General features: G+C 34.4%; 3 protein-coding genes across 3 annotated transcripts; 2 read left to right on the top strand and 1 right to left on the bottom strand.

Moving 5' to 3' along the window:
• Nucleotides 1-125: 125 nt before the first annotated feature.
• On the top strand, nt 126-7602 carry LOC119839726 (phospholipase A2 group XV-like). Its single transcript, XM_038366162.1, has 6 exons — nt 126-665; nt 825-1199; nt 1618-1845; nt 4714-4885; nt 5383-5505; nt 6084-7602. The coding sequence occupies exons 1-6, from the start codon at nt 578-580 to the stop codon at nt 6337-6339; spliced, it is 1242 nt and encodes a 413-aa protein (XP_038222090.1). The 5' UTR covers nt 126-577; the 3' UTR covers nt 6340-7602.
• Nucleotides 7603-8842: 1240 nt separating this feature from the next.
• Nucleotides 8843-15644, bottom strand: LOC119839714 (TBC1 domain family member 20). The gene is made up of 8 exons (XM_038366151.1): nt 15351-15644; nt 15044-15172; nt 14780-14886; nt 14317-14454; nt 12533-12735; nt 12171-12387; nt 11566-11675; nt 8843-11410 (listed from the first exon to the last, which is right to left on the bottom strand). The coding sequence occupies exons 1-8, from the start codon at nt 15499-15501 to the stop codon at nt 11218-11220; spliced, it is 1248 nt and encodes a 415-aa protein (XP_038222079.1). The 5' UTR covers nt 15502-15644; the 3' UTR covers nt 8843-11217.
• A 121-nt stretch (nt 15645-15765) lies between these two features.
• Nucleotides 15766-17496, top strand: LOC119839735. The gene has a single exon (XM_038366173.1). The coding sequence runs from the start codon at nt 16174-16176 to the stop codon at nt 16897-16899; it is 726 nt and encodes a 241-aa protein (XP_038222101.1). The 5' UTR covers nt 15766-16173; the 3' UTR covers nt 16900-17496.
• The last annotated feature ends 1706 nt before the right edge of the window (nt 17497-19202 follow it).

Genomic DNA, 19202 nt, shown 5'->3' with positions numbered 1-19202 from the left:
TTTATGTTTCACCGTTTATAAACGTTAATTTACATGTCAACAGTCACTACGCGTTCCATATCAAGCAAAACATTAGTATATGTTTTTTGTGACTTTTAAATACAGTATTTGTGAATTTATTGTATTATCCAAGCTAAAAAATTGTGCTTTTATATATTTGTAATTTATTTTTTTGTTCCGCTAAATTCAAAGCTAAATTATAATGTATATGGAACTATTTATTCAAACACGCGCGCAAATTGGAATATTAGCACAAGTGGTATGTCAAGCTAAACGTAATTTGATTTCGTTTTCTTGCGCGGCTTCAATTACTAAATGAAGCAAAACAAGTCATTTGTTGTTGTAAACAAATATCACAGCTGATTGTCTGATTCGTCTGTGTTATCAATTGTATTACTCCCGCAGTGTCAACTATCGGACGATATAGCGTCACAAGTTATTGTGAATCCTCGGACTTCGTCTCTTCGATCACCCAGCGTCATATAAATTGCGTAAACTATACGAGGAAATTATAATTCAAGTTTACTGTTTACTCGATGAGTACATTGAACCCGTGATATTCAAATAATAAAAAAATATGCGGCGTTCATATTTATTTTATTTCATAGTTACAGTATTTTGTTTATTGACACAGAAATCTTTTGGGCTATCACCAGTCATTTTGAGTAAGTATATTTTATTATCACCCAAGCAATGCATCTTGAACAGTCTAGAATATGATAATATGTTTCTTACTACTTGGTTGTTTACTGTAGTTTATTTTTAGCTTTTGCTGGCGTTCATAATATAAGATGCTTCTTATACCATTTTAATATTTTTTTCAGTACCTGGCGATGGAGGCAGCCAGTTGGAAGCTAAATTGAATAAAACAAATGTTGTCCATTATATCTGTGCGAAGACATCCAATGATTATTTTAATATTTGGTTAAATTTGGAACTTTTGGTACCATTTGTGATTGATTGCTGGGTGGATAATTTGAGATTAGATTACGATAATGTGACGAGGACAACAAAGAATCCACCTGGGGTAGACATAAGGGTGCCTGGATGGGGTAACCCTGAACCTGTCGAGTGGTTAGATCCCTCACATGATTCCACTGGGGCATATTTTAATACTATAGGTGATGCGCTTGTAAAAATCGGCTATGTGAGAAATGTCTCATTGAGAGGAGCCCCATATGATTTCAGAAAAGCACCAAGTAAGTTTTTACTCCTTTCTCTTATTGAACATATTTTTGTTCCATAATATATATATAGATTTTAAAGAAAAACTTACATTCTATGGCTTAGTTTTCTCACATTTTCAGTACCTATTCAGATTTTATTGTGTAAAATTGTTCTGTTAATATTGCCCAAATAAGAATTATGTGTGATACACTGTTTGTCTAAACAAAAAATCATTGTTTTATGTATACAGGTGAATATTCAAGTAAACATTCACCGAACAAAGTGAAGTTCAACAGAGCATGAATGCACACCACAAAAAAACTGAGATATTTATTTAATGTATTCTATAAGTCATTTTTATCTAATATGTACAATGATTATTCACTATTATTGTTGTTTCAATATGCAAGTAATTTCCTTTGAAATACATACATTTTATTTTCACTTTAGATGAAAATGCGGAATTCTTTGTCAAGTTAAAAACCCTGGTGGAAGAGACATACACCATGAACAATAAATCATCTGTGACGCTGTTAACTCACAGTATGGGGGGAGCGATGGCACTCCACTTCCTGCGATTGCAGACCCAGGCCTGGAAAGACCAGTACATTCGGAGAATGTTGTCGCTGTCCACACCCTGGGGAGGCGCTATGAAAGCATTGAAAGTATTTGCCATTGGTAAGTTCTGAAGACATTTATTGTGGCCTGGTTTAGCTATTGTAAATTGACATCTAATATGTTCTGGCTAGCTTTACTCTTAAAACACAATTTACAAATAATGTATGAAATTAAATGTCTAAGTGTTTAATAGGCTATCAGTGCCATTATCAGCAAGTAGTTAAACCGGCCCTAAAGATTGTAAGAATATCACTATTGAAATGCATTATCATTAGATAATTAATTAATGAATCATTTATTTCGAATGCATTATGAGAAGTGTATTATAAGCAATTTTTTATTTCAAGAGAAGATTTGTATAATACTTGTAATGAAAGGTTTACCTATTGGGATTGTTTAGTACATAGAGAGTTAGTTGTCAGAATTGAGAGAGAACTATCATGAAATGCAGTGGTGGCTCAGTGGTGAGAACGTCGGATTTTAAAATCGATAAATCGGGGTTCTGGACTAGGCGACTATTTTTCAATTTATCTGCACATCACCACTGCTTAAAACGGTGAAGGAAAGCATCGTGAGGAAACCGGCGTGTCCAAGAATCAAATGTTCGACGATATGTGACATCTGCCAACCCGCACTTGGCCAGCCTGGTGGATTGTGGCCTGGTGAGGGTCAGGCAAAGGCCTGTTTCTTAGCAGTGGGAACATATATGGGCTGATGACTAACTGACTGAACTATCATAGAGAAAAGCAATCAACCACAATGTGGGCTTTAGAGGCCCACAGCCAAAGAACCACAGCCAAAGACAATATTTTTTAAACAACATTCAATAATTATGTAGAACTAAATATTATGCGAAAAAAAAAATAGGTCGAGTCTTAAGAATACGTAACCTAGAGTGCGTGTAATTTGTTACTAAGGCGGCAATTACGCAATGTTACTGAGAGTCAAAAGGTTTCTTTTTATATAGTTATGTTTATGTTTATTTCATAACGACATTATTTTTCACTGAATAATAAATAAATATCGTATTGTCATAAGATACAGCGTCGTATATTATATATAACATATAGAAAGTTAGTTATTAGGGTTACGTAACGTAACGGTAAAACGGGAACCATCCGTCTGTCTCTCTACATTTCATGAACCGTGTTAGTAAGACAATTAAAATTTTCTGAGATGATGTATTTCTGTTGGTCATTATTTGTACGGAACCCTTAGTGTCATGAGTCTTCTCACATAAAATCTAGCCTAGATTAATTTTCATTTAAATATAATACGTTAAATCGAATTTTTCGATGAAATTAGCGTATCAGTTGCGTCTACCTACATTATTTATTTATGTATTTATTATCTAAGCAAATTCTAGAGCGAAATACGGTCTGCTCCTTCTTATTTGAATTTCGTACTAAAATGGTCCTTTATGAAATCCTTCTTCAGTCTTTTATCGACTTACATCTTATTTTCGCGAATATTTCTCCCTTAATAGATTCGGATTAATAAAGCATTTGTTTACTATCCAATTAACGCTAATCTAATTCACGCGTTTTTGATAAAACACGACCCTGACCCTATAAATTGACGTAGGAAGATGGACTCAATTAATAGCGATTACATTGTTGGCTACAATATTTATTATAATAATGACCCGCCCTCGCGCTTTTTAATGTTTTAATTACCTGCGTCGTTATAATACGTCATTGTCTGTTCCACTTTGCTTTTGACGGTCTCGGTCCCCAATCGAAGAAAATATATCTAATCCGGATATATTTTACATATTTCCATAAGTCTTATTTATTCTTTATTTCACTTATTTAACAGTCGAGAAAAAGAAAAGAGATAAAGTGGTAAAAGCTTACATCTAAGTACAATGGGCGGTCTTATCGCTTAGAGCGATTTCTTTCAGACAACCTTCGGTACAATAGAATACTATTATAATAAGAATATGGGAGGTAGCCTTACAAATATTTTATTTCATAAACGACTCGTCACGAACACCCATATTCTTAATTAACGCATAATAAATAATAATTCTAGTTAGAAAAGAACTGAGCAAAATACCACATATACATCCTTATATTTTGCAGTCTAATTCCTATGAAATTATATATTGCTTCATCATGGCCGACATTTTCCTTCTAACAAATCAATGGATGGCTAATCGTTGATCCATTGAAAAGGAAAACCAATGTGTCTGAGTGTTCGTAAACAATGACATTGCTTTATCATGTTATGATTGCGTATGCGCACACATAGGTGTTTTATGCGCATACGCAAGACCTATAAATGCTTTCAATGCAATGGAAACGAAAGCAATGTATGTTTATAATTATATGTGACATACTATATATTCGTGTACATTCTGTCATCCGTTTAAAGTATTGATTTTGTAATTAAAAATCTAGTTAAAATAGTATAATCTAATTACTAGCTGCGCCCCGTGGTCTCACCCGCTAAGTCTGTATATATGTAGGAATATCGGGATAAAAAGTTGCCTATGTAACATTCCAGTTGTCCAGCTATCTACGTACCAAATTTTATTGCAATCGGTTCAGTACTTTTTGCGTGAAAGAATAACATACACACATCCTTACAAACTTTCGCATTTATAATATTAGTATTAATATCAGTTGGAAGGAAGTATATATAGGATTATATATAGAGACACATACGAAGCTGCTAGAGATACATAGTTAGTAACGGTTATATTATGTAAATTTCACCACTTAAAAATAAGCGACGTCTAAAGGTAACCCACCTTTTTTCTTGTATTAAGTGGTTTTCTTTAAAACATATTTCTTTATATATTCATTAATGCACAAAGCTATACATACCACGAAGAATACTACTCCAGATTGAAACACTACCATGTATCTTTTGCCACCATGTACATGCTGCATGCTTGATCTTTCTAACGTAGCTGCCTTCCAGGCGACGACCTGGGCTCGCTGATGCTGCGCGAGAGCACGATGCGAACGGAGCAGATAACGTGTCCGTCGCTCGCGTGGCTGCTGCCCTCGCCCAACTTCTGGAAGCCCTCCGAGGTGCTGGTCCAGACGGACAAGTTTAATTATACGATAAACGACCTGCAGAAGCTGTTCCTGTGAGTCTTATTTCCTATAACCTTATGTTCTCTTACTCTTATTTCCTATAACTCATTCTAGCTCTTACTAAGTCCCACTAACTCTACTTACGTACTATAAAATAATAGGATTGAACAGAGGACATTTGATTGTTTAATAATTTATTTATTATTGATAAACTCAAAACGACTACATTTCCCTGTCTTTTGGTGAACGGCTGGTGACATTTTATTGTTTTTCGAGTAGTATTAATACAAATATTCCATACTGCACTAATATTCTGAAAGCGATCCTCCCTTGGATAAGTACGGGATCCATGAGTATCCTTTTTTATGTGTGATAGGGAAGCGCTTGCCTACTATCTCGTCTGCTGGTAGATGTAGTCTAAGATGGAGCGCGATACATAAACAGCTTGGCATTGGCATGCAACAAGCATGGCTTCCCCAAAAAAAGACCTGTTTATACCACGGGCGAAGTCGGGGTGGACCACTAGTACGCTACATGTGAATGTGTCCAGGGACATGGACCTGCCGAGCGCGTGGGAGATGCACAAGGACACGGAGCGGTTCGCGCGCGACTTCTCCGCGCCCGGCGTCGAGCTGCACTGCGTCTACGGGTACAACATCTCCACCGTGGAGCGGTTCGTGCTTTACCTAGCTTTTTTTTAGGTCATCGTCGGAAATGGAGGTGGTGGGTCGCCTGATGGTAAGTTACCACCGCCCATGAACGTTTGGAGAGGCGTAAGGTCAATTGCAGATTTTACGCCTCTACAAATGGATTGCCGATTTCCTATTTGAAAGGGATTAAGAAAGGATTGACGAGAGAATTAAAACATAGGACTGGGAAGGGTAAGTAAAAGGATATGGGCCTCCGGCTCCCCCACTCGCCAAACGAAACACAGCAGGATGCTACTATGTCACGTCGGTTTTCTTTTCTATGTTTTAGGAAATTATATTGGACTCATTTATTACCCCGTAGGTTTTTCTGAAAGATAAGAAACGTTTGTACAAGTTCAAAAATATTTTCGTCGCGTTCAATCAAACAAACAAACAAACTTTTCAGCTTTATTATATTGGTATAGATTTGTATCAATTCTTACATCAATTGCTTTATTGTATAAGGTCAATGTAAACTTAATTGACAGGCGACTTATTCGCAGCTGGTTAAGCTTTAAGTATGAAGTCATCAGGTGTATTTATATAAATATAATAATTCCAGTCTAGTATACAAGCCGGGCACCTGGCTGGACGGGTATCCCACCCTGCTCACAGGGGACGGGGACGGCACCGTCAACCTCCGCTCCCTCTCCGCTTGCACCCACTGGGCCAAGCGGCGCAACAACTCCCTCAAAACCAATCTCAATGGCAAACCCGTCAAAACCCTGCCACTGCTGAAGGCGGAACACTTAAAGATACTCCACGACCCTCGCGTGCTGGAGTACGTGACTACTGTGCTGGGGACTGACGGGAACTGATCGGAATGATAGTGGGATTCGGCGGTGGTGGTCTGAGAAATTGTGTGGTGTGAGACTGTCGTATGTGCCTGAGAATGTTGGGTAAGGTGGACTTTATGGGACATTTCGTGGTGGGTTTCCTAAGAATTTTGGGTGCGGTGACCAATCTTGAAGAACGATCTGTGTCCATTTGGTGACATATTTCCTGTGTCAAAGTACTGCTCAAATGTGCAGGTGTGTCAACAATCGTCTATTATATCATTTATATACCTTTTGCGATGATGATCATTCCAAACACGCTAGGCAATGACTAAGGTGCTAATAAATCGAAAACCTAAAACATTTCTAACTCGCATGTATTAGCTTCACCTGTATGTTTGTAGCCGACTCCTTACGACTCGATTTTGATCCTTTTAATGGACAAATTTAATTCAAACCTTGTACACTTAGCAAGGATCGGTGACAATACAATAATTTCATAAGTTCATCTTATTGTCCTGATTAGGATACAAGGAATAAAATAATTTATTTCCTTAAATATACTCTATGATCTATAAGAGCAAGAAGATTCAACTTAATTGATTCTCTCTTCAATCTGTTGGTTTTTATATTTTATTTATTATTTTATATAATGTTTTCAGAAAGCAATATATGTGTTTGTACAAGATGCTTAATATTTCCCGCACACTTGGCCAGTCTACGTCGAGATTGGTCACTGTTACTGAAATTTCGTTAGCTATTATTATAAATCAATTAAATTCAACTTTAATTTATATTTTTATTTAACTTTAATGTATAGGAGTACTGTTATAGTCCTGAAGATGCTGTGTAATCTAATAATTTGGGGGAGACTATGGAAATGCTGAGTGAGGTGAATAAAAATTATAAGTATCCATTAGCAAAAACATATAACATTACTTGTTTCCTTTAAAGATCCAATATAAGACACCCAAGAAGTATTTGTTTGGTTCAAATCGTTAGGCGAATGGCTTAGTATTTATATTTTTTTGTATAGAAAGTAGCTCTCTTTATTGTATGCTCTCTAATTTTTAACATTGTTCTGCCAGTTTATTAAGATGATATGTACGTATAATAGCGAATTTTTAATAGTGTTACCATTAACATAATTGTTATGTTGTTTGTTAAAGATATGTAAAGTCGATCTCTCTAAGTGTAATGTTACCAGTACTACCGACTTCTATTTTGCCATAGTTTTATATCGTTAGTGAACATCGCTGTGATAGCAATCTAAATGCTCATTTTATCTGTATCCAGCCTCCAGGATAATTTTATATCTCTAACGTAGGTTTTTATTTTTTAATTTATAATGTAATGATAAACATTATTTTGTGAGTGTGTGTTATTTAAAAACAATATTCATCCATACTAATCTCTCTAGAAAACTTTATAGTATAATATCGGATAAATAAGATCATAATCTCGTATAATAGGTCCCAAGAGATTTAACAACCAAAATACCATTAGAAAGCCACGTTACTTTTGAGTGTCCTAAGCTGTGTTTTATTTTATTTTTATTCCGGCTCACCCCAGGCGAAGCCGGGACGCGCGACTAGTTTTTTTAAATCTGATTTATGAATGATTTCTTTTTATAACGCCTTGTGCGCATTTTACTGAATGCTTCCATATGAATTTGAACTTACAGTCAATGCAAAATGTCGACTTAATCGAGTTCAAATATTGTTTTAATATCCTGTGTAGTTTAGAGTAGGTATAAATCTTTGGCCTTCCATATTATATATAAAATTATGAACAATTGTCCTATTAGAAAAACTAACGTAGTGGATACAGTCTGTCGAATTAATATCTTGATTATATTAATCACGAAATTAATTGTATTCTAAAGTAAAGATCAATTACTGCAACTCTGGATTTACTCACTAGCATTAGACAAGCACAAACGCTAGTCTACAACTGTGCTAAAGAATCTTTATTTGCAAACCTACTTATTTCCATTCTTTTTTTTTTTAACACATTTGATTTACTTATGTTTTTAGAAACATTTTTGTATAGTCTCTCATGCTAAGATGCGATGTCTTATGTTCCTACTACACACTTTACACTGTCATGCCGGCTTTGTAACTGTAACATTATCGTTTTGTCACTGATTGCAAAAAAAATCCGCCGTTGCATCTTATGTTTTTTTGTTTGAAGTTTATTTGTGCAATAAAGAACATAAATAAAATTAAAATTAAGAAGATGAAAGCCAAATAAGAAATAAAAATATAGTTGAATCATCATTATATTGTTTTATTTAATAACCCTATCTACTCCCTTCCCGAATTTTACCGCCTACTACAGCTAAACTTCTAATGCTGAATTTATAACGACTTAATGTTGCGTTCCATCTATATGATATTGTATACCATATAATGTTTCAAGTTGGTTGAAACAGTTGTTAAATCTCTCAAAAGTTATCGATATCTATATATACACTAAGGCGTTATTACAAAAACTTTTTGACTGTTTCAAATGTTGAGGGTATATAACGAAATAAAGATCTCCATTGCATATACTACTGTATTTAACTTAACATCAATACAAAATACAGATAATAATATTTACAACAAAATTTCGTAACATGAGAATCAAATGAATCTAAACGCAGCTAACGTCGCGAATGACTTACATCTAAGTAACAAAATAATATCACATTTTAACTCAATATACATGTGCTTATTCCGAACCCGACTAATTTTTTATCTGTGGACACAATGTTACCTCTTTCATTCATCAAATCATTTGACGTTAAATTGACAGAACAGTGCTTAAATACCATGAAAAGAATTACAAGAAAAGTTAAAAAAATGTTTGGTTATATATTACCAAATATTCGAATAATATACTTCTTAGATATAACCAACCAGCGTGAGTATAACAAATATCCTCGTTTCTATATTGTAATACGATTCGTTTTCCTTACACACGGACAAATTTTGACATCGTTCGAAAAATGTAAAAAACTTAGCATACATAAGCAAAACGAATCGCACAGTATAGAAACGGTAAATCTATATTAACTACCCTTAACCAACCGCTTAACGAACTACGTAACAGTGCACTTTTCTTTAGGATTAATAGTTAATACATTTTTATGTATTCACAAAGTAATATAACATGCAAACAGCTCAACAGCTATCATTTTATACAGACGTATTGAGAAATCAATACAAATTTGATGCTCATTTGAAGTATGACTTCACACTTTATCTTATAAATCCTCATAATACTCCCATAATATATCAGTAGTATTACAATTTTTTTTTTTCAATTTTGTGAACACAATCATTCTAAGAACTTTACCAATTACTTGTAAATGCTGATTACTAACAGACTTTTGTGTAAAGTGAAAATGTACACTTCACGTTTTTATTTCATATCACAATTCTAGTGATGTAAAATTGCAAAAAGAACCATTTTATGCAACTTGTATATTAAATATTATGATTACACATTAATGCAAGATGTATATCAGAGTTTTCAACTGCAATCTATAAAGATAAAACAGAATTCATCTTTTAAATCATAAATAATCATTTGGAAACTACATAAACATAATGCGAAAATAAATATTATAAATAGATACATAGGAATTCACTTCAATTCGTATCTAAAACCTTATTTTCCTCAATTAATATTAATTTTCAAAATAAGTTTATCCTAATGCCAATATACATTCATTCTTAATAATATCCCATGTTTAATTAATGAAAAGCGATAATTTTCCTTACGGATTTTGATGTTTGTTTCATGAAAGTTGTTTCAAAATTCAGAGAACCGTAAGGAAAATGAGCTTCAACAAACATATAGACCAATACAATATTAAGGCTTTTATAATGACTAAGTTACGATATTCCGTAATTGCATTTAATTTACTACAAACGTGAAAACATTACTATTTATACATTATAAAATTTTTAGGAATTACATTCTTCCCTTTTCTCTTTTTGCATCTAGCAAGCCACATTACTCTGGACTACCATAAAACAACTTTGTAAGTGTGTATAGTTATCATTCCATTGACATTACTCGTTATATAATGTTATTGATAAAGCAAAATAACTTAACAAATTATTAATTTGTATTTTATAAACCGTTACAATAAATAACGTAATTTAAAATTTGGACTTGCACTATTTACATTTTCCTTCTTTCCAAGGAAATCATAAATAAGTCCATAATAAATGAATTGTTTTAAATATAAATAAATGAAAAAAAATAAATAGAACCGCAATCTGGTTATTTTCTTTCAAAACATTTTACTATTAAACGCATTGTCACGCTATACTCGTACAATTTTGAAACGTTACGCTATAATATACCTTATCACTAAAACAATAAGATCAACATTTGCATGCGATTTCAATCAGTTTGTTCCTTCAAGCGCGTACGATCGACTAAGCACCATAATAGGCAATAATGAAGCGCCTAATGATTATATGAGCGATCTTACTTGCCCCGTCTGTATGTTTGATGAACTAAATGGTATTAAGTTCGTTTAGAAAGAAGAGCACCTATTAGAGAAAACAGGAATAGCATTCCATTAAGAAGATTATCATGGAATACTTGTTGATATTGGGGTGTCCACTAACTTTGGTCAATGAGACCATAAGTAAATAAAAATAAAGACGGAACAAAGGCAAAAACTCATTGATTCATATTTATTAAAGGTAGGTATAATACCATACAATAAAAATAAGTTCATAATAATTGGGGAGATATTGCAAACACAACCAATCTGGAAAAAAGTAACACATACACATGTTTGTGTGGGGGGGAGGAGATAAATAAAGTTCAGCTCATGAACACAGACGGGGCCGCGGCGGGCGCGGCGGGCGCGCTCGCTCAAAGCGCGAACAGAACAAACTGATAGGCGTGGCGCTACCTCCACAGCTCGGGCCGGTAGTACACGTAGACGGCGAGCAGCGCCGCCGTGAGCGCCAGCAGCGTGCGGCGCGGCGCCGCGCGCCGCAGCGCCGCCGGCACCCAGCGCGCCAGCGGCGAGGCGCGGGCGGGCGCGCGCGCGCCGCGCCGCCGCCGCATGCGCTCCTCGTCCGCCTCGCGCTGCTCCGCCCTGAGGACACGACACCAACATTGCATTAAGTTCCGACATTAGACTTAAAAAAAAGTCTCTGGGGTGGAGTTCTATATTCCAAATGACAGCAATTCCCGTTTGAACATAAATAGAATAGTGTCAACCAGTTTCAGAAAAATAATTAGAATACTCACTCTCGCCTCTCAAGTGCAGCGACTTCACCCTCCAGGTCGGTCGGATCGTTCTCGTCGTACAGCTTCTTGGCGACCACCAGGATGTCTTCGAATGGTAAGTCATCGGGTAGCTGGATGTTTTGCATAAAATAACCAAATTATTATACATATAAAGTATTTTATAAAAGATGTCCAAAGAAAAACCAGCAGTACCATAAAAGAGACTAATTCACGCAGGAGAGCAAATAATACGGCCAGTAGAGTAACCCGAGAAAGCAGGTCAAAGTGCGGTTGGTAGGGTCGTACCGGTGACGTCATCAGGAAGGCCAGAGCGGAACTAGTCCGGGAGAGCTGACAGTGTACCTGCTAGAATTACTGGTATGGTGGTAGAGATAGAGTGGCGCTTAACCGGGAGAGCAGTATGGCCGGTAGAGTCCCTCATCTGAGAGAACACGCAGTACGGCCGCTAGAACCAGAACGACACTAGTCCAGAGGAGTTGTGCCCAGTAGAGTTACTGGTAAATCTGGTTGCTTTGCCAAACTGCCACGCTGCGCGGTAGATAGAGTCACTCACACGAGAGAGCAGGCAGTGGGGCAGCAAGAGCCGTATCGGTAGCGTCACTCACCCGGGAGAGCAGGCAGTGCATCATGGCCATGTCGACGTCGCAGGCGAGCACGTGCGGCGCGCGGTGCAGCACGAGCGCGGCGGTCACGTACACGGGGAACAGCGGCGCGGCGCATAGGAAGTAGTCGTACAGCCGCACCACGTCGCTGTACCGGTTCAGGCTGTGCCCGAACCACGTCAGGTACCACGGCAGCGCGAACATCGTGCCCACGCCCGATCTGATACAACATGTGTATTATTTTTATAATATTGCCTTATTCACACAAAAAAAAAAAAATCTTGGACTACTTAAAAATTTTTTTTTTGCCAAAATACGCTGAAAGTATCATTAATTTATGTATTATATATTAAATGAAGGCTTACTTCTCCAAACATTCCGCCAATCGGTCGTCAGCTCTCCTTATAACGGGCAGCATGTAGTTCAGTAAATGCTGTGTCGGCTGCATAGTAGCCTGCATGAATGGAGCCAGTGGGGCCTTGGGGCCGTAGGACAGGCGGCATAACAGCGGGAATGACGCTTTGTCCCCACAGACCAGTAGCAATGTGATTGCTACGTCGTGGTAGCCCTGGATGTTGGAAATTAAATTATTGTTTCCAGGAGTTAAATACTATGAAATTATTTGAATAGTAGGAAAGAAATGTACACTTTTAAGCTTATTCAGTTCAATAGGAAGGAAATTAATTAGCTTTTTTTCTATTTACTATTGACTACTATTGAAAATAGACCACTTTTTTATGTCATCGTCGGCAATGGAGTTGGTGGGTCGCCTGATTGTAAGCGCTACCACCGCCTATGAACATTTGGAGAAGCGCAAGGTTGATCGCAGACTTTACGCCTCTACCAATTGATTGCCGCCTCAAACTGGAAAGGGATTAAGAAAGGATTGTCAAGAGGAATGAAGGAAAGGACTGGGAAGGGAAAGGAAAAGGATTTGCATGTGCATTTGCATTTTATTACACATTCTAAAACTTTCGCAAAAGAAAACGTTTCATCCTCCTTTTTAAAGGCTTTTCTCTTCTTATTTAAATAACGGAGTCATATACTTATTACTTTTGTGACAAATTTTTTTTTTATGGTATTAATATTATAAGGTATTAACATAATATATGGAATTAATATAATACTCTGTAAAATTTTAAATTACGAACAAAATCATTTAATAATTTTTAAAAACACATACAATTTAAAATGTGCGTACTAATATTTTATGCATAAAATACCACAACGAAAAACCGCACGACTTATTTTTACAATTTAAACCTTATCAACATAAAAACGAGCACACATAAACCTATATCAGAAAGTCATAAAAAGCATATAAATTGTACCTACACACATGAACAATAGCATTGTTATGACAGTTCATATTTCTGATATTGAGGCTGAATGACTTGTAAATATTATTAACTAGCTTCCTGCGCCTACACCGGCAAAGGAAAATAGTCGGGCCCATAGCTCCTGTTCTCATCAGGTTGCTGGGTTTAAAACTATCCTTTGTTGTTTCTTAGGTCTCAAACTATCTCTGTACCAAATGTCATCCAAATTAGTTCATCCGTTGTTGAGTTAGAAACACAACTTACTTTTATATATTCTATGCATATAAAAGTTAGTAGTGTTTCCAAATTTTGTTTTCGATAAAAAAATATATAATGCATTATTTTTTATTTCAACATCCATATAAGTAGGTATTAGTTATTTATTATTTATCATATTATCAGTCATCCAATTTTGTCTATGTTTTTATTCTATTTTTTAATGATTAAGAGTAATATTTAGACTAATAAGTTCAATTTTAGATTAATTATAAAAGTTGTACTAAAACAAGATTTTTGCATAAAAACCACATCCAAATCAGTTTATAAAAAAAAATTCTTCCGCTGCCACTTGCTACAGCACTTACTAATTACACATTAGATAATATTGAATAAAGTAATTCTCGAATTATATTGAAACAATTTGTGATTCAAATTATTTTTTGCATAATAAATTTATATACCTACATGTATTCCATATTATTACTAACAAACAGCTCAATATAATAGGCTGTATTCTGCACAAAAAGAAGGTTTTTAACTTACTTATTACTATTCTATATTTTTTTCTAAATTCTCAACATTCTCACAATATTAACAAAATATAAACATACCTGATAATACTTCAAATGTGGATACTTGATGATGACCCGCAGTATGAGAACAGTGAGCTGATCCTGCAGGGCCACTCTCTGTTCGTAGGGAATGCCGGGTGGAAATCTTTTCAGTGACCGATTTACATCTAGTACAACCTATAAAGTGAATGTTACCACCTATAAATGTCATTAATGGCTTGTATAAGCATGCCCGAGACAGTAAAAACACATGTACTGGCTGGTTTGTCCTGTTCCATTATTTCTTGATTTTAAATAAATTTTGTTCTACAAAAATCAACATATCCATATTCTCATCATTACACTTAATGGTTCTTTTAAAACTTAAAAATTGCTTCATATTATTTTTTGTTATTTTGACACTTAGAAAAAATTCTTAATTTCATAAAAATAATAAAGATATAAAAGAAATACAATAGAATGAACCTAGCAAACAAACAAAAATTTATACAATTTTTGATACCTGATTATATTCAGGATGTGTAGAGAGCTCGTCCAAAGATGGTGGTTCTGTCATTTCCTCCTGAGTCACACCAACCAACAGTGGCCATATCTTTCTTCTGTATTCATCTTTAACAATGAAAATTGCACTTTAACACTAGTAACAATAAAAGTTACTATTAAATGATGTTTTGTTATATGTAGGTATAAAAGTAATATCATATCAAATAATATATGAAGGAGTGTTCATAGTACTCAAGATTATAGACATCAAAATAAAACTTACCACATATCAAGCCACCTTTACTTTTGGCAAAGCTCTGCCACTGGTCTACATTAACAACATCCGGATTATCAAGACATTTCTCTATCTCTTTTCTCTTCTCTGTTATGAATGGGTCCTCGAATTCAAAGTCTGAAAATATGTAAATTAGATGTAATCTTTACTTTCACGTTTCAAATATTTAAATATTATTATGCGAACCTATAAATATCGTTATGATATATTTCGGCCAAGCGGCGTATGTTATAAAGGAAATGTGATGTATGTTTTATGAAATTGATCATATGCTGACAAATATTGTTTACAATACCTTGATCGAAGTTTAACTCGGAAGGCGTAGCTATGTCATCAATATTTCGGGTATGGTTTATCTCGCTTGGTAGTTTATCCGAAAGGGGGGAACAGTCTCCGTTTATATTACATTTATCTCCACTATCTGCATCAGCATTATTGGGATCCATTGTGGAAAAATGCAATTAGTCGAGCGAAAACATTACACCAGACTTTCTCGTATGAATTCGTTGACAGTTTATGACGTTTGAAATTTGACTGAATGTCTGTCATGAAAATATATTAAAATCATTCAAATGTCAGAAAAACGTCATTCAGGATTCTTACAGCATTCAATTTTATTGTAGGTAACTTCAATACTTTTTGTTAGATCAATACTCTGATTTATTTATTAAACATTTTTTTTCTGATTATAATGACACTAACATAGTTAAAACTATACGAAACGTTTCTGAAAACTATTAGATAACACTTTTTAAAATAAGCAGAAGAATGAATAGAAAGATGAGTTATGGGTTACATAAAGATTTCGTCCATATACCATATTCAAAAATATTTCAAAAACTAGTTGTAAGTAACAAGTAAGTATGAGTTAACACCAGGAGGCTATATATATGGGACCCATGGATCTAAATATTTACACAGCTCCATAATAGTCCAATCCAAGTTTTAACTCACATTGATTCTTGTAACCTATCCTTAAAATTATGAAGTTTACTTAAATACGTCATAAAAATATGTACATAATATTTCTCAATTTATACTTACGTCAGTCAAACATAAACCAACTAGAAAATTAGTTAAAAAAATCACAAAACTATGAACTTTTGAAAATTTTTAAAATGGATTTGAATGTTATTTCGGATGATACTAAAGTAAGAAAAATTGAAGATATTATAGAACTCCAGAAAGCTTCTGGAAAAATAAATGCACGACAAGTTCTTTTCCAAATTCCGTCGGACACGGAAGGTATAGGTTCAGATAATTTAACGAAAAGTTTAGACACCGGACTGTCAAAAATAAAGTCTGAACTTCACAAACATGCTAAAAAAACCCAAAGAAAAATAAGTGCTTGCCGAACATTATTACCAGACGCGGTTTCTTGGCCAAGTGACTCTGATATAACAGTTTTAAGAATGAAATTATGCCTTAACAACAATTTGAAAGAAAAAGTATTAATTCCCGGAGATGGTCTTCATCAACCTAATAGTTCTTCAATGATAAATCTGGCAACACTAATGTTGCAATCACCACAACCTTCCAAACACAGTATTTTTGAAGAAATGTTATTCCCTTTGTCTTCTTGGGAAGGGTCTGAATTGGAAACAAAGAGTGAAACTAAACAAAAATCCCCTAAATTCACTTACAACACAGCAGTCCTTCATGCCACATGTAGTCAATATGGCAGTAAAGCATTTTCAAAAGCGAGTGATTGTACGAATCTTGATACAAAATCAAAAGTAGCGAGATTTTTTCGTCTTTACTTTTGCCCTTGTTGTTCTTGTTTGTATAACATGGAGAAGATGCGAGAGGAGCCATCTGCGTATTTCACCAAGAATTCGAAGTGAACACGTTTGATTGTAAATAAAAAAATGTAAAAATGTGATTGTATACCTCATCGAGCTTTATGTTTTAATGACGCCTGTGAATAAACATTGGCAATTTCTATACTTTCATAACGTAGTTTTAATCTTTCCGTAGCAACGTAATTATAACTGTATGTATAATCCGTTGTTCATTATCAAATTAGTTCTTGTGTGTTATAAGTCAGAAACAGTAATAATGATTGTTACGAGGATACATAATTATCGCTACAAAAAGTACTAATCATGTTATAGCATCGTTTAAGATTGATTTTTTAAATATTTTATCGTGTCCTAATAAATGTGACTGTTATTTTGTTATTTTGTCTTAGTGCATACAATGCCTAATAAGACTATATTCTTTAATATTTTAAGCATAATCAGATGAACGTTCCGCCGCGCTGTGCTCTCCCGATTGTCTTTTTTTTCTATAATAAGTACCACTTTCAATTCACAGCTTTGAATTCGTTTAATCAGAAAAATAATCGCCTTTGCGTTGTTCGAAACTAAGGTTTAAAAACAGTTCAAAAGTTTTGAACGACCTATTTTTGAATCAACCCATCAGTATACTTTATATATAGTAGCAAACGTCTTAAAAATTTAACGTACATTTAGCATATAGCACATAATATTATATTAATTATCTGTGATACGACCAATAGTTTTTCATTAGTACAGATAATAATTATATTCTAAAAAATAAAATATATAATCTAATCAGAACAATTTATTATTTGAACAAGTCATGTATATATTATACAATATTAACGTAGAGGATTGACGAACTTTATTTTTTTATAAGTTGCGTAATAAATAACTAACTGTAAAACCAATTTAGTGACATGAAAAATATATCAATACAATACATAAATACAATTTCCCACATTTAAATAACTAAATCAAAAGCTTTTTTCATCAACAGTTCGAAAACCCTTATCCTACCGAAAACTGAACATTGTATTTCAAATTGCTCTGAAACCAAAATAATTTGTGTGTAATCGCCGGCCGCCGATGTAAACATTTTTCTACGAAGTAAATTAATAAGATACAATTACAGCATTTAAATTACGCGATTAATACAAACTAAGTTCAAATGGTACCGAAAATTATCTTCAAAACTAAACAGGAAATATGTAATTTAATTGTGAAATTCCGGATACTAGAAACTCAGGTTTCGCTCCTCAATGGATTTTAAGTGCTTCCTACATGTTTTTTTTTATAGAACGTGTATTTGAATAAGCTCTGATCAAATTTCGGTTTGTACACACTGCACAATTAATGCGCAATTTTTATTTAAACGCTTCTATAATAAAACTTCCACCAGCAGTAAGTTTCTATTCGAAAAACTAGCTTTTACCTCGCTGCTTCGCTCGTATGGTCTACAGAATTTTGCACATTTTGCGTAGATTTTCGAGGAAGTATATTGGGTATAAAAAGTTATTTCAGTTGTCCAGCTATCTACGAAGCAAATTTCATTGCATTCGGTTCAGTACATTTTGCGTGAAAGAGTAACAGACGCACACATACATATGCATCCATCTTCACAAACTTTCGCATTTATAGTATTATTATTCGCCAATAGATGTCAGGAAGAGTCATAATAAATTGGGACTACTCAAACGCCTCCTATTTGTTTAAAAAGTAAGTTTAAGTCGATAAAACACGAATATGACATTTTCTAAAAAAGATTCCTAGCTAGATCGATTTATCGCCCCCGAAACCCCCTATATACAAAATTTCATGAAAATCGTTGGAGCCGATTCCGAGATTCCAATTATATATATATTTATATATATATACAAGAATTGCTCGTTTAAAGATATAATAATAAGAAGATGCAAGGGATGACGATATTTTACATTTTTTATATTTAACTTAAGTAGTCTTTGAAGCAAGCATGTTCAACTTTTAGATTTCAGATGATATAGATAACATATTATTATCAATAGGTACTCGGTCCTTATAGTACAGCAAGCACAAACTACGTTGTTGCTTCGCTTTTATTTTGCAAAAGGTGACTAGAATAATGTAAACTGTATACTCTACTCTAGGGGGCAGGAAGCACGTGCCGTGGCAGCAGGTCCCTAGGGGCGGTAGCCTTTCGTAATCGTTACCGATTTTTGCTTTTCTAACGTCAACGACCCTTAAGAACATGAAACAGTACAATTCGAGCAAAGTAAGATTAAAAGTCAAGTAATTGTTATATTTATTTATCTATGTATTAACGTATGGCTATATATTTTAATAAATTCAGATGCTTCAATGAATGTTTTTTTTTTTTTTTTTAT

Source organism: Zerene cesonia, chromosome 1 (genome assembly GCF_012273895.1).
Source record: "Zerene cesonia ecotype Mississippi chromosome 1, Zerene_cesonia_1.1, whole genome shotgun sequence".
NCBI classification, from domain to species: Eukaryota; Metazoa; Arthropoda; class Insecta; order Lepidoptera; family Pieridae; genus Zerene; species Zerene cesonia.
This window is presented reverse-complemented; position numbering and strand designations above follow the sequence as displayed.

What these genes read in the sequence shown, in the direction of transcription:
- LOC119839726 (XM_038366162.1), top strand. Translation starts at nt 578, where the DNA reads ATGCGGCGTTCATATTTATTTTATTTCATAGTTACAGTATTTTGTTTA. An exon ending in ATTGAAAGTATTTGCCATTG is followed by an intron (nt 1,846 to 4,713) that starts GTAAGTTCTGAA and finishes GCTGCCTTCCAG; the next exon opens with GCGACGACCTGGGCTCGCTG. An exon ending in GACCTGCAGAAGCTGTTCCT is followed by an intron (nt 4,886 to 5,382) that starts GTGAGTCTTATT and finishes GAATGTGTCCAG; the next exon opens with GGACATGGACCTGCCGAGCG.
- LOC119839714 (XM_038366151.1), bottom strand. Translation starts at nt 15,501, where the DNA reads ATGGATCCCAATAATGCTGATGCAGATAGTGGAGATAAATGTAATATA. An exon ending in TAAAGGTGGCTTGATATGTG is followed by an intron (nt 14,887 to 15,043) that starts GTAAGTTTTATT and finishes TCATTGTTAAAG; the next exon opens with ATGAATACAGAAGAAAGATA. An exon ending in CACATCCTGAATATAATCAG is followed by an intron (nt 14,455 to 14,779) that starts GTATCAAAAATT and finishes TTCACTTTATAG; the next exon opens with GTTGTACTAGATGTAAATCG.
- LOC119839735 (XM_038366173.1), top strand. Translation starts at nt 16,174, where the DNA reads ATGGATTTGAATGTTATTTCGGATGATACTAAAGTAAGAAAAATTGAA.